The sequence below is a fragment of the Lipotes vexillifer genome, unplaced genomic scaffold (assembly GCF_000442215.2).
Source record: "Lipotes vexillifer unplaced genomic scaffold, Lipotes_vexillifer_v1.1 scaffold1549, whole genome shotgun sequence".
Lineage (NCBI taxonomy): Eukaryota > Metazoa > Chordata > Mammalia > Artiodactyla > Lipotidae > Lipotes > Lipotes vexillifer.
The window spans coordinates 1416942-1428138 of NW_006771034.1; the positions used below are offsets into that span (position 1 = coordinate 1416942).

The 11197-nt window shown below is 50.4% G+C and overlaps 1 protein-coding gene and 1 pseudogene across 1 annotated transcript in view; one reads left to right on the forward strand and one right to left on the reverse strand.

Annotated features, from left to right (window-relative positions):
- The window catches only part of RCAN1 (regulator of calcineurin 1), a 106706-nt gene extending 102406 nt beyond the window's left edge, over positions 1-4300 (forward strand). Inside the window, exon 4 of the mRNA XM_007446493.1 lies at positions 4205-4300. Within this exon, the coding sequence (XP_007446555.1) occupies positions 4205-4300 (96 nt within the window). The remainder of the gene's footprint in view (positions 1-4204) is intronic.
- Positions 4301-4565: 265 nt separating this feature from the next.
- LOC103077944 (ubiquitin-conjugating enzyme E2 G1 pseudogene) overlaps positions 4566-11197 on the reverse strand; it is a 32205-nt pseudogene continuing 25573 nt past the window's right edge.

Consider the following 11197-nt stretch of genomic DNA (forward strand, 5'->3'; position numbering starts at 1 on the left):
TTCGTGCCCCGGTCTGGGAAGATCCCACATGCCGCGGAGCAGCTAGGCCCGTGAGCCATGGCCGCTGAGCCAGTGCGTCCAGAGCCTGTGCTTCACAACGGGAGAGGCCACAACAGTGAGAGGCCCGTGTACCGCAAAAAAAAAAAAAAAAAAAAAAAAAAGAATATATTCATCCATGGGACTTTGCTGGGGGCGCAGTGGATAAGAATCCACCTGCCAATGCAGGGGACACGGGTTCAATCCCTGGTCCGGGAAGATCCCACGTGCTGTGGAGCAACTAAGCCTGTGCACCACAACTACTGAGCCTGTGCTCTAGAGCCCGTGAACCACAACTACTGAGCCCATGTGCCACAACTACTGAAGCCCGTGTGCCTAGAGCCTGTGCTCCACAACAAGAGAAGCCACTGCAATGAGAAGCCCAAGAGCCGCAACAAAAAGTAGCCCCCACTCGCCGCATCTAGAGAAAGCCCGCGCACAGCAATGAAGACCCAACGCGGCCAAAAATAAATAAATAAATAAATAAGAATATATACATCCACATGTAATCAGTGGTAAATGAATTTCATTTTATCACCTCTTTAATGTCAATCCACACTCTCATCAGACCTCGGGCAGCAGTGACATACTGTACCAGGAAAATACATCTGCAATGATGCATTTGAAATTAATGAATTATTAGAAAAGGAAAGAAACAAACAAACAAAACTGCACTATGTTTCTGCAAGGTCAGCTTTATTTCTGAAGCTTCTAAAACATTTTTCCTGCAAATTGTACAAAATGTGCATCATTCTTTTTCTTATAGAAATAAACATTTAAGCACCATGAATACTGGGGAAATAACTTACAGAAGCTGTGGAAGGCCCTCAACGACCATTATAAATAGTGGCTTATATCATATCTGCATGTTTATGCCCTTCCAAATCTAATATTTGTATGTGGTTTTACTATAGGAGAAGTTGCCAAATAATTTCTTTTAACTGAGTTAACTTGAATTCATCCTTTTTATAAGGTAAAATTAGTCCCAGCTTTAGTTTTTGGTTTTTGTGGCAGATCTTTGGTGAGTAGAGGTACTAATAAGTAGGTATGTAGCGGATAACACACAATCCTGCCAGATCCAGGAGACAGACAGACGGGAAAAAGGGGCTTAAAAACCACAACAAGATGTGACCTGTTTTCATTTGGTATCTGGCTGCCAATCTACTGTTTCCCTAAACCTAACTGTGCAAATGTTCAGCCCCCGAGTTGCTTCCACTTCAAATCACTTACTTCAAGTTTTCTCTGCTGAATTTCATAAATGATTTGTCTTCCTGCTTTGTTGAGAGCTGCTCTGTTCCAGATTCTTGATGGATTTAACCCTCACAGTGCTTGGGGGCTTCACCAAAACAGGGGTCACCCTTCCCCCTGAAGTTAGTATCTCTGACGGAGTCTACTGTCATAACCTATTGAGAGGTTATCCTCTGCACCGATGTTTTTCTTTTCTTTTTTCCTCTTTCTACCCCTGTAGGCTCATCAGGAAAACAATGGGAAGAGTTTCCCCTTCCAAAGTGTTGAACCAGGATACTATACTTCTAAGACTGGGCTTCATTAGCCTCCAGATGAGGTCAGCAAGATCTCCTTGGATCCTGGTGTCTGGGGCTCCCCTCTCTGAAAGGTCAAGGTCTTCCTGGTGGGTAGTCAAGCTTCCAATGTCTAAGAAAAGAGACAGAGTGAAGAATCTGTGCCCAGAGCTGGGAGGTTCGGGTTGGGGTTGGAGAAACAGAAGGCGGGGCTATAAAGGGAGAGAGCTGACCTTGGAAGAGGTTGACTCATCCTTGTGAGGGTTTCAGGATCAAGTGTGAAGCCAAACTTGGCATGGCTCGAGTCACTGGCATCTCCCACTAAGGATCCTCTTCTTGGCCTGGGTCTTGCAGGCCTGAGCAAGGACCAGAGGCAGCCCCCGTCAATCAAGGACCAGGCCCTCCATGGTGGGGGGCTCAGGAGGCACAGCCTCAGGCTCCCTGTGTTCATAGAAAGAGCCCCTACATTGACCTCCACTGAACTGCCGGCCAATCTCAGGAGGCGAGTTCCTGAGCAAATTTCATTTTATCCTGTGCTCGGGATGCTTGGTTTTTTGTTTGTTTTTATTTTGCTTTTCATTTAGACAAAATGTGCCCAAGTCCAAAATTTCTTTTTTATCTTAATTTCCACGCAGGACCCTTAGGCCTGTCCGTCCTCCCATGTTCCCATCAGTGGCAACACAATTTACCCAGCTCAGCCGAGAAACCCTTTGTCTCACTCTCCTATCCAGCCCACTAGCAAATGTTCTCCCCTCTGTCTTCAAAATACATCCAGAATCTCCCTCCTTCAGGTCACCTGGCCCTCCGAGGTCTCTGCCCTGGGGCGCTGCAGAGCTTCCTGTGTGGTCACCTGCTCTGCACCTGCCTCTTCCAGTCACTTGTCCACAGAACCAGAGGGACCCTTGTTACAGTACATCAGATCCCGCCACACCCTTGCTCACTGCCCCACCCCACCCCCCACACCATGACTTTCTGTGTGATGGGCTGGATGGTGGACCCCAAAGATATCCAGGTTCTAATCCCTGGGGCCTGTGGATGTGACCTTACAGGGCAACAGGAACTTTGCAGGTGTGATTAAGATAAAGATTTAGAGATGGGGGGATTATCCTGGTGGGCCCCACGTGTAATCACAAGAGTCCTGATAAGAGAGAAGCAGAGACAGATGTGATGACAGAAAAGAGATTTGAAGATGCTACACTGTTGGCTTCGAAGATGAAGGAAGAGACCATGAACCAAGGGATGCAAGAAATACAGCTCTTGAAGCTGGAATAGGTAAGAAAAAGGATTCTCCCCCAGAGCCTCCGGGTGCACATGGCTCTGCCCACACCTTGACTCCAGCCCAGTGAAACATGTTTTTTGTTTGTTTTGTTTGTTTGTTTGTTTTTTGTTTTTTTGCGGTACACGGGCCTCTCACTGTTGTGGCCTCTCCCGTTGCGGAGCAACAGGCTCCGGACACGCAGGCTCAGCGGCCATGGCTCTCGGGCCCAGGCGCTCCGCGGCACGTGGGATCTGCCCGGACCGGGGCACGAAGCCGCGTCCCCTGCATCGGCAGGCGGACTCCCAACCACTGCGCCACCAGGGAAGCCCTGAAACTGATTTTTGATCTCAGCCCCCAGAACTTAAGGAGAGTAAATGCTATATTAAGCTACAGTGTGTGTGGTAATTGGTTATAGCAGGAGTAGGAAGCTAATACATACCCCCACTCCCCGACTTAGAATTTAAAATCCTTACCGGGCTTTGAGGCCCTCTTCCTCCAGGCCTTTGCCCTTCTCCGACCTCCCTGTCTACACTCTCTCCCTGGCTCAGCACTGGCTAGTTACACCAACATGCTAAACACACTCCCCTGTATTCAAGTTTGCCAAAGATACTAATTACCATGAAGTTCCCAGGACAGGACTGAAAGGAGTGTGGATGGTGATTCTCAGGCCTTTGCCTTGGGCCCCAAATACCAGCAACTACTGGATTTCCTGTCCGGAACAAAATTACACCCTAGACCAATGTTGCCAGACACCCAGGGCAGGAGATGACCCATACTGGCCCCCGCCTGGTTGTGCCACATGGGCTAGGCAGCAGGTGGGCCCCCGAGCCAGCAATGGAAATCACGAATTACCAAAACTTCAGAGTACTTTCTGGAAATGAAGTTTCCTCCCCAGGAAGCAAGGTGTTTGGATCTTGACTGGGATACGCTATTGGCACGCTCCAAGGATGGTGGTCGCAGGAAGGTACTGACCGACAGATGTCCTTAAGGGCTCAGGCTTAAGGGGACATTAATGGGGACATTCCCAGTCCTAATGCCCAGTCTTGGGTGACTGCAGCAAAGATCTCAAGGCCTCCAAAGTAAGGGTTTGGGCGGCCAAGAACAGGAGCTGTACAAGGCCATATACGGTGATGGGCTGCCCCCTGATCCCGAGGGTCCTAGACTCAGGCCACGTGGCAAGGGCACCCTGAGGGATGTGCTTTGTTCGCCCAAGTGAGTCTGAGCCCCACTCACAGCCTCTTCCAACTGCGGAAGCTGATGGAGACCCGGAGGAGGGAAAGGGAAGGGGAAGGTGGGGTAGAATACAGGATGGTCATGGCGCCAGGCAAGGCCTGTGTGCAGCGGCGCATTGCTGGCCCAGCGGGTCACAGCTCATACTGCTGGCCCGCAGATCTCAGGGCCTTACCCGCAGGCCTGTGGAAGTGGCGGCCAGGGTCCGGGGACCCTCTTCTACCACCAAAAAGACAAGCCGCTCGGCCTGTCGTGAAGGACCCAGAAAATTGTGACCTGGAGTTCACCCAGTGGAGCTGTGCTCAGGGCGAAGGGACTAGAAAGAGCGCCTGAGGCGGCCCCATGAGAAGAACCTACCGCCGATGATGCGAACACTGCAGTGTGGCTGGGAGGGGGCCTCCAGACACAAAAAAGGGACAGGAGAAGGAGGCAGCGCAGGGCCCCTCTTCAATCAGGGACCACCCGCTTCACTCTCCATCCTCGCCGCCACCGCCAGACCACGGGCAGAGGCAGAGGCGTGCTCATCCGCCAGCAGGGACCTGGCCATGGAAGCCCCCTACTCTTGCACTGCCACTCCCCTGCGGCAGGGCTAACTCCTCTGCAGAGACGCAGGCTGGGAGGAAGGAGACCTCAGGCATAGGCACGGCCCGCCTTCTCCTGGGAGAGAGCCGGTGATCCAGGAAGAGGCGCATGGGCTTGAGATGCTGCTGAGCTCCCGCCTTCTGGGACTGCCCGCCAGCCAAGGCCGGCAGCGCCCCCTGCTGCCCGTATTGAGCTGTGCACACTCAGGGAGTACGGAGGAGAGACGTGCAGCAGCGAGCGGGGAGCGGAAGTTCTGGGGTGGAGGCTGACATTCTGGAGGACGGGAGGTGACCTGGGCAGGAAAGGGGGCTCAGCAGGAGGCCAGCCCTGGTCTGATGAGACAGTCCCGTTGTCCTCAGTCGTAAGAGAGTTCCGAGAGCTTAGCAGAAGTCCGGCTGAGGCCGTGCTCCCTGGGGTTAGAAAGGATGGGATTGGTGAGAATGCAGTTGTGAATTGGGGTCGAGGGGTTGTGGTTGGTCGACTGGCGAGGTTGACCCCCAAGATTCCCACCACCACCCCTGGGGAACAAGCCCCTCCCTTGAGTGTGGGCAGGCCCTGTGACTGTGACGGGCTATCACCCCCATGAAGATATCACCTTATATGGGAAAAGGGATTTCACAGTTAGAACGCAGTACCCGACTCAGTTGACTTTGAGTTAATCCAAAGGAAGATGCTCCCGGGTGGGCCTGACCTAATCAGGCGAGTCATCAAAGGAGAGCAGAGCCGTAGCACGGTTCTCCTGCTGGCCGGGAAGAGGCAAGCTGTGAGAGGAGGGCCGTGTGCCAGGCACCTGGGGGCAGCTTCTAGAAGCTGAGAGCAGTCCCTGGCCAACAGCCAGCTAGAAAAGGGGCTGTCAGTTCTATAGCTGCAAGGAAATGACTTCTGCTAACAACTGCGTGAGTTTGAAAGAGGACTCCGAGCCTCAGGTGAGATCGCAGCCCTGGCTAACACCTTGACTCCGAGGGGGTCTCACCTGGGGAGAGACCCTGAGCAGAGGATGCAGCCATCACAGACCTGGATCCTGGCCCACCAAAACTGTGAGATGATAAATGTGTTCTCTGAAACTTCCAAGTTGGTGGTAATTCTTGAGCAGTGATAGAAAACTAATACAGAGGTGTAAGGTGTAACCTCAGAAGGGAGGTGTGGCATCTTCATCGGGCCAGACTCAGCGCCGCATGGCCTGTCCAAGGCCAGCTCCTCTGGGGCAGCCTGTGTGGCCCTGTGAGCTGTCAGCCCCCAATGAACCTGATATCTCCTCAGGCCATCCCTTTACTGCACGCTGCAGGCCATGTGGACTCAAACACTGATCTCTCCTCTCCCCTTTAATGCGGCGTTTATAAATATATTTTAATAGTTACATTAAGCTCTTTCCTAAGCAATTTTGCAACAAGATACAGCCTTGAATTTGGGTGGGTTTTTTTTCAAGGATACGATACTCTTAGTACAAAGCATTGTTATAAAATGTGCGGGGCTTCCCTGGTGGCGCAGTGGCTGAGAGTCCGCCTGCCGATGCAGGGCACATGGGTTCGTGCCCCGGTCCAGGAGGATCCCACATGCCGCGGAGCGGCTGAGCCTGTGATCCATGGCCACTAAGCCTGTGCTCTGCAATGGGAGACGCCACAACAGTGAGAGGCCCGCGTACCACAAAATAAATAAATAAATTAATTAATTAAAAATAAAATGTGCAAGTAAGGTTACTATGATTTTAAAAATCAGGCTGCCCATGATTATCAGAACCAGTGGAAGAGTAGAAGCCCAGATAGTGCCACACATAGGTCACTGCACTATTGTCATGTTTCACTCAAGGAGTGAAATACTTCCTCAGGAAGTATTTATTCAGCATCCAGATGTGCCAGGCACTGTTGGCACAGCTGGAGTTGAGGTGATGGAGACCAACACAGAGCCCACTCTCACAGAGCTTAGTAAGAGGAACTAGACAATAAACATGCAATTAAATAAATTAAATAACTTCAGATAGTGAGAGATGCCATGAAGATGCATTCATTTCCTATGGCTGCTGGTAGCAAATTACCACAAATGCAGGGCCTTGAAACCACATAAGTTTATTATCTTACAGTTCTAGAAATCAGGTTTCTAAAATCAAGGTGTCCTCAGAACTGCATTCATCCCGGAGGCTCTAGGGGAGAATCCTCGCCTCTTTTAGCTTCCAGAAGCCACCTGTGTTCCCTGGCTCATGACCCCTTCCTTGCGCACCAGGCATTTGCTTCTGTCATCTGTTACTTTTCTTGTTTTTTTTTTTCAGTATGCGGGCCCCTCACCACCGCGGAGCACAGGCTCCGGACGCGCAGGCCCAGCGGCCATAGCCCACGGGCCCAGCCGCTCCGCAGCATGTGGGATCCCCCCAGACCAGGGCACGAACCCACACCCCCTGCATTGGCAGGCAGACTCCCAACCACTGCGCCACCAGGGAAGCCCTGTCATCTGTTTTAATCACCTCCCCTTCACCCTCTTCATGAAGGAGGGATTCCTACCCCAGAGTTATAGGGATGGATGAACACGCAACACCCAACACAGGACAGATGAGATAAAAAGCAGCTTATTAGTCACACACACTCACAGCCCGGGAGAGGGGGACACTGCATACCATGCAGGGGCACATGGGGGTTACACTCAGAACAGAGTGAACAAGCAGGGCGGTGGAAGGCAGGCTCTGTAGTAACAAGAGGGTGGGATGGCCCCTGGTTCCCACGGGAGAGTGTGACCGGCTTGTCTGAGTAATTCTACCAGCCGGGAGGGAACGGAAACCCACTACTCAGGGGTAAAGCAGGAGCTGAGCCTGGTCTGTTTGATAAGGGGTGGGGGGGCTGGGTGTTTAGCTGGGGGACCTTATCCACAGGAACAGAGTGGGGAGGGAAACTTGCTGTTGGGCCATAAGAGGGCCTCCAATTTCACCAGATGTCGAGACCACATAATCTCGAGTCTCATTTTATGTCTTACACCACATGGTCACATCTATTTTCAGGAGGTGGTGAGTCAAAATTTCAACCTGTATTAGTCTGACGCCAGATCTGTGGTTCTAACCACTTCACTGCTCATCCCTCTTGCACTGTGAACCGTGGCAGCCAGTGTGCAAAGATGGCCCCCAAGGAGCCACACCTGCCAGCAGCAGTGCCCTGGTGACGTCTGCTCCCACACTGAGTCTGCATTGCCTCTAAGACTTGACTAGACCAACAGAACATGCTGAAAGTGACACTGTGCCTTTTCTGATCCTAAGAGGGCTTGGCAGCCTCTGCTTCTGCCCTCTTGGCAGCCAGCTGCTGTGTAAGAAGACCAACTACCTCTTGTGGAGAGAGGCCACACAGAGAGACCCTAGAGGGTAAGATCCCTCCGTGGAGACAAAGGCCACAGGGAGGAGCACCAAGATGGCCGAGACATCATCTTGGAATGTTCTAGCAAAATAGAGCCCTCAGAGACTGTACTGCTAGCCAACCTCATGGAGCAGAAGAGCTGCCAGCTCACAGCAGCCAATCCACAGTCCAGTGTGAGAGAATACAATGGTGGTTGTTTTAAGTCACTAAGTTTTGGGGTGATTTTTTACTTCTGCATAATTAAAATTCCAGTTTATATCTTCTCTTAGCTAACTTTATATCAGTACCTTTAGTGAAGCATAAATACTTTAGACCAGTACTGTAGTAAGGAGTACGACCTAATTCTCTCTGTGTGAGAAGAACACTTGGGTGAATATACTCATATATCAATAAAAAAGGGTGAAGAGGGCTTCCCTGGTGGCGCAGTGGCTGAGAGTCCGCCTGCCGATGCGGGGGACGCGGATTCGTGCCCCGGTCCGGGAGGATCCCACGTGCCGCGGAGCGCCTGGGCCCGTGAGCCGTGGCCGCTGAGCCTGCGCGTCCGGAGCCTGTGCTCCGCAGAGGGAGAGGCCGCAACAGTGAGAGGCCCGCGTACCGCAAACAAACAAACAAAACAAAACAAAACAAAAGGGTGGAGAAGGGCCTCTAGCTGGATGGCATTTTTTATCATATATATTCACTTCTGTGGATATTTTTATAAAGGTGTCCAGTGACTGCTTGCTCACTCTTTGCATATTTCCCATGTTTTAAAAAATACATTCTGTCCTAATGTTTGATTATTCTGAAGCCTTTCAAGAGAGAGTTACCTCATAGATGTCCTTCCAGAAAACACCAAATCGTGAGTTAAACCGATTAGCTAACCTAGACCAGAGGCGATGAGTTAGGCTCTTTGTATGCCTCCGAAGAAAGATGGTCTGTGGTTCTAGATGGTGCTGTCATTGTGCAGTCCCTGGCCTAAAAACATTCTAAAAGCCAGAGTAAGCGTCTCTAAATTTTTTTCAGATGCTAAAGCTGCTGGTCATCAGTGGTCCTCTCACCTCTTACATGGTTTGTGATGCAGTGGAGTTTTAAGGCCAAGCATTGTATTAAACTGCATAGGACCTGCTCAGTTTCATCTCATCACTGACTCAGGTCCTCTCATGGGCAGGGGAGAGCCTGGGATACGCTACCCCTGCCCCATCATTTAATCCCTCCAAGAAAGATATTGAGGGCTGACCCGCTGATGTGTGTTTATGTCTCGCACCATCAGAGATGTGCTTTCCTTCTTTCAGAAAGAAGTCTTGACATATGCTTATGTGGGTCAGGCCCTTGTTCCCTGAACACTTTTCCACCCAGCCCTCTCTCAGGAACTCCAGAATTGCCTATCCGGCAGGGCTCATTGATTTCCCATCCGCATTTCCAGATCTCAGCCCTGTCCACCCAGTGACTCAAGCTAGGGTCATGGAAGGCGGCCTCTGTCTCCTCATCCCCGACTTCAGTCACTTTTGCAAGTCCCGGTCCCTCTCTGTTCCATCTTTAGGATGTGCCCCCTGTGTTCCCACCCCATCAGATCCTCACCCTTTCTTACTTTATTATAGGCAAAGCCTCGCCCATCCATTCTCCACACAACAAAGAGCTCGAGTGAGCTTTCTAACACGTATGTCTGATCTTCATACCTCTTTCATCTTCATCCTAAAGTCCAAACTCAGTCTCCTAAGGTGCATCCATTTACACTGGGAATTCTTTCTCACCTCCCACAGAGACAGCAAGCACAGTGGGCATCTGCGCTTCTCTGGACGTGCGTGCCATAATTCCACCTCTGTCTTCACCTGCGATGCCTTTCTCTGACTTTCCAGCTTCTAGCTGTTCTCAGGGAACTTCTCAGGCATCATGTCCTTTGGGATGACTTGCCTGCCACTTGCCTGTCCCATCAAATGGAGCTGTGTGTCCCTCGGATTTACCTGGCGGTCCAGTGGTTAAGACTCCGAGCTCCCACTGCAGGGGGCGTGGGTTTGATCCCTAGTCGGGGAACTACATGTCCCTGCCCCGGCTCCTGCAAACCCATTGAGTTCCCAGCACAGCTCTCACCCCACTGATCTAGACCCCAGTGGTTGGCCTCCCTTCCAACCCCCAGCCAGTTCACCAGCTGTTTTGATTTATTTGTCTCTGGTTTCTCAGCACCTAGCAGAGGCTTGGAATGAAATCATCACTCAATAGCTATTTGTTGAATGAATTGCTTACAACCCAGCTCGACCCCTTTTTCTTTAACTATGTATGGATGTAGTTCCCTCAAGCACTGTTGTGCGGGCCGTGTCTGTGTGGGAGGCTAGAACCTAAGGCAGGTGATGCACACGAATATTTCACCGGGGTGTTTTCTGGGTGCAGACTCTGTGCACCAACATGGAAACGCGGGCCTGGCTTTCCCCAGATGCATCCAAGAGAGGCTGGTTCTTATCTCCACGCCCCCAGCTGTGTTCACATTGTGATCTGCCCGATCTATCCAACAAGCGGAGTTAAGCTAAAGCAAGAAATCACAGATGAGAAAACGTTTGATTTCTCAAATGGAAGTATGGCATGCACGCATGAGAAAACAGTGATGAGAAAACATTTCAAAGATATGATCAGTCTAGACACCTAGCAATTTTCTGAAAGGTTGTCCCCTTGGGATCTGCAGGGCCCGCCTTAAGGAGCTGGGACAGAAGGGACATTCCTGAGTTTTTGACCTGGACCTGCAATATGGAACCACTGCAGCCACAGAATTCTTTTTTTTTTTTTTTAAGAAGCAAGTATTTATGTATTTATTTTAAATAGATAACGGTTTATTTGTTCACATATACGCAGAAGCCCAAAGATTGGCAGATCGGATCTGACACAGTGGCTCAAAAATCAACAGGGGACCCAAACACCTTCCCATTTTTCTTGTTGCAAGGCGGTCTCTATTGTGTCTGCTCTTGTACTGTCTTCCATGTGAAGAGCATGAGTTTGGAGCCTTAGTTTGATTATGATGTTCATTTCAATTTTTAATACACTGAATATGTAGCATCACATATATGGAATTCAACTGATGTGGCTATCTTTGTTTCTTATAAAGTAAGGCACAGTCCTTCGGTCCTAGATCAATAATGTACTCTTAATATATTAAAAACTCATAAGAAGTACGACCTTCTGCATCACCATTTGATGGGTAGGAATAATAGTTGTAAAACTTGGTTGCTGAATTGAGGTGTTCTTTTGTAAGTGTCAAAATGGTAGCATAGGGAAAG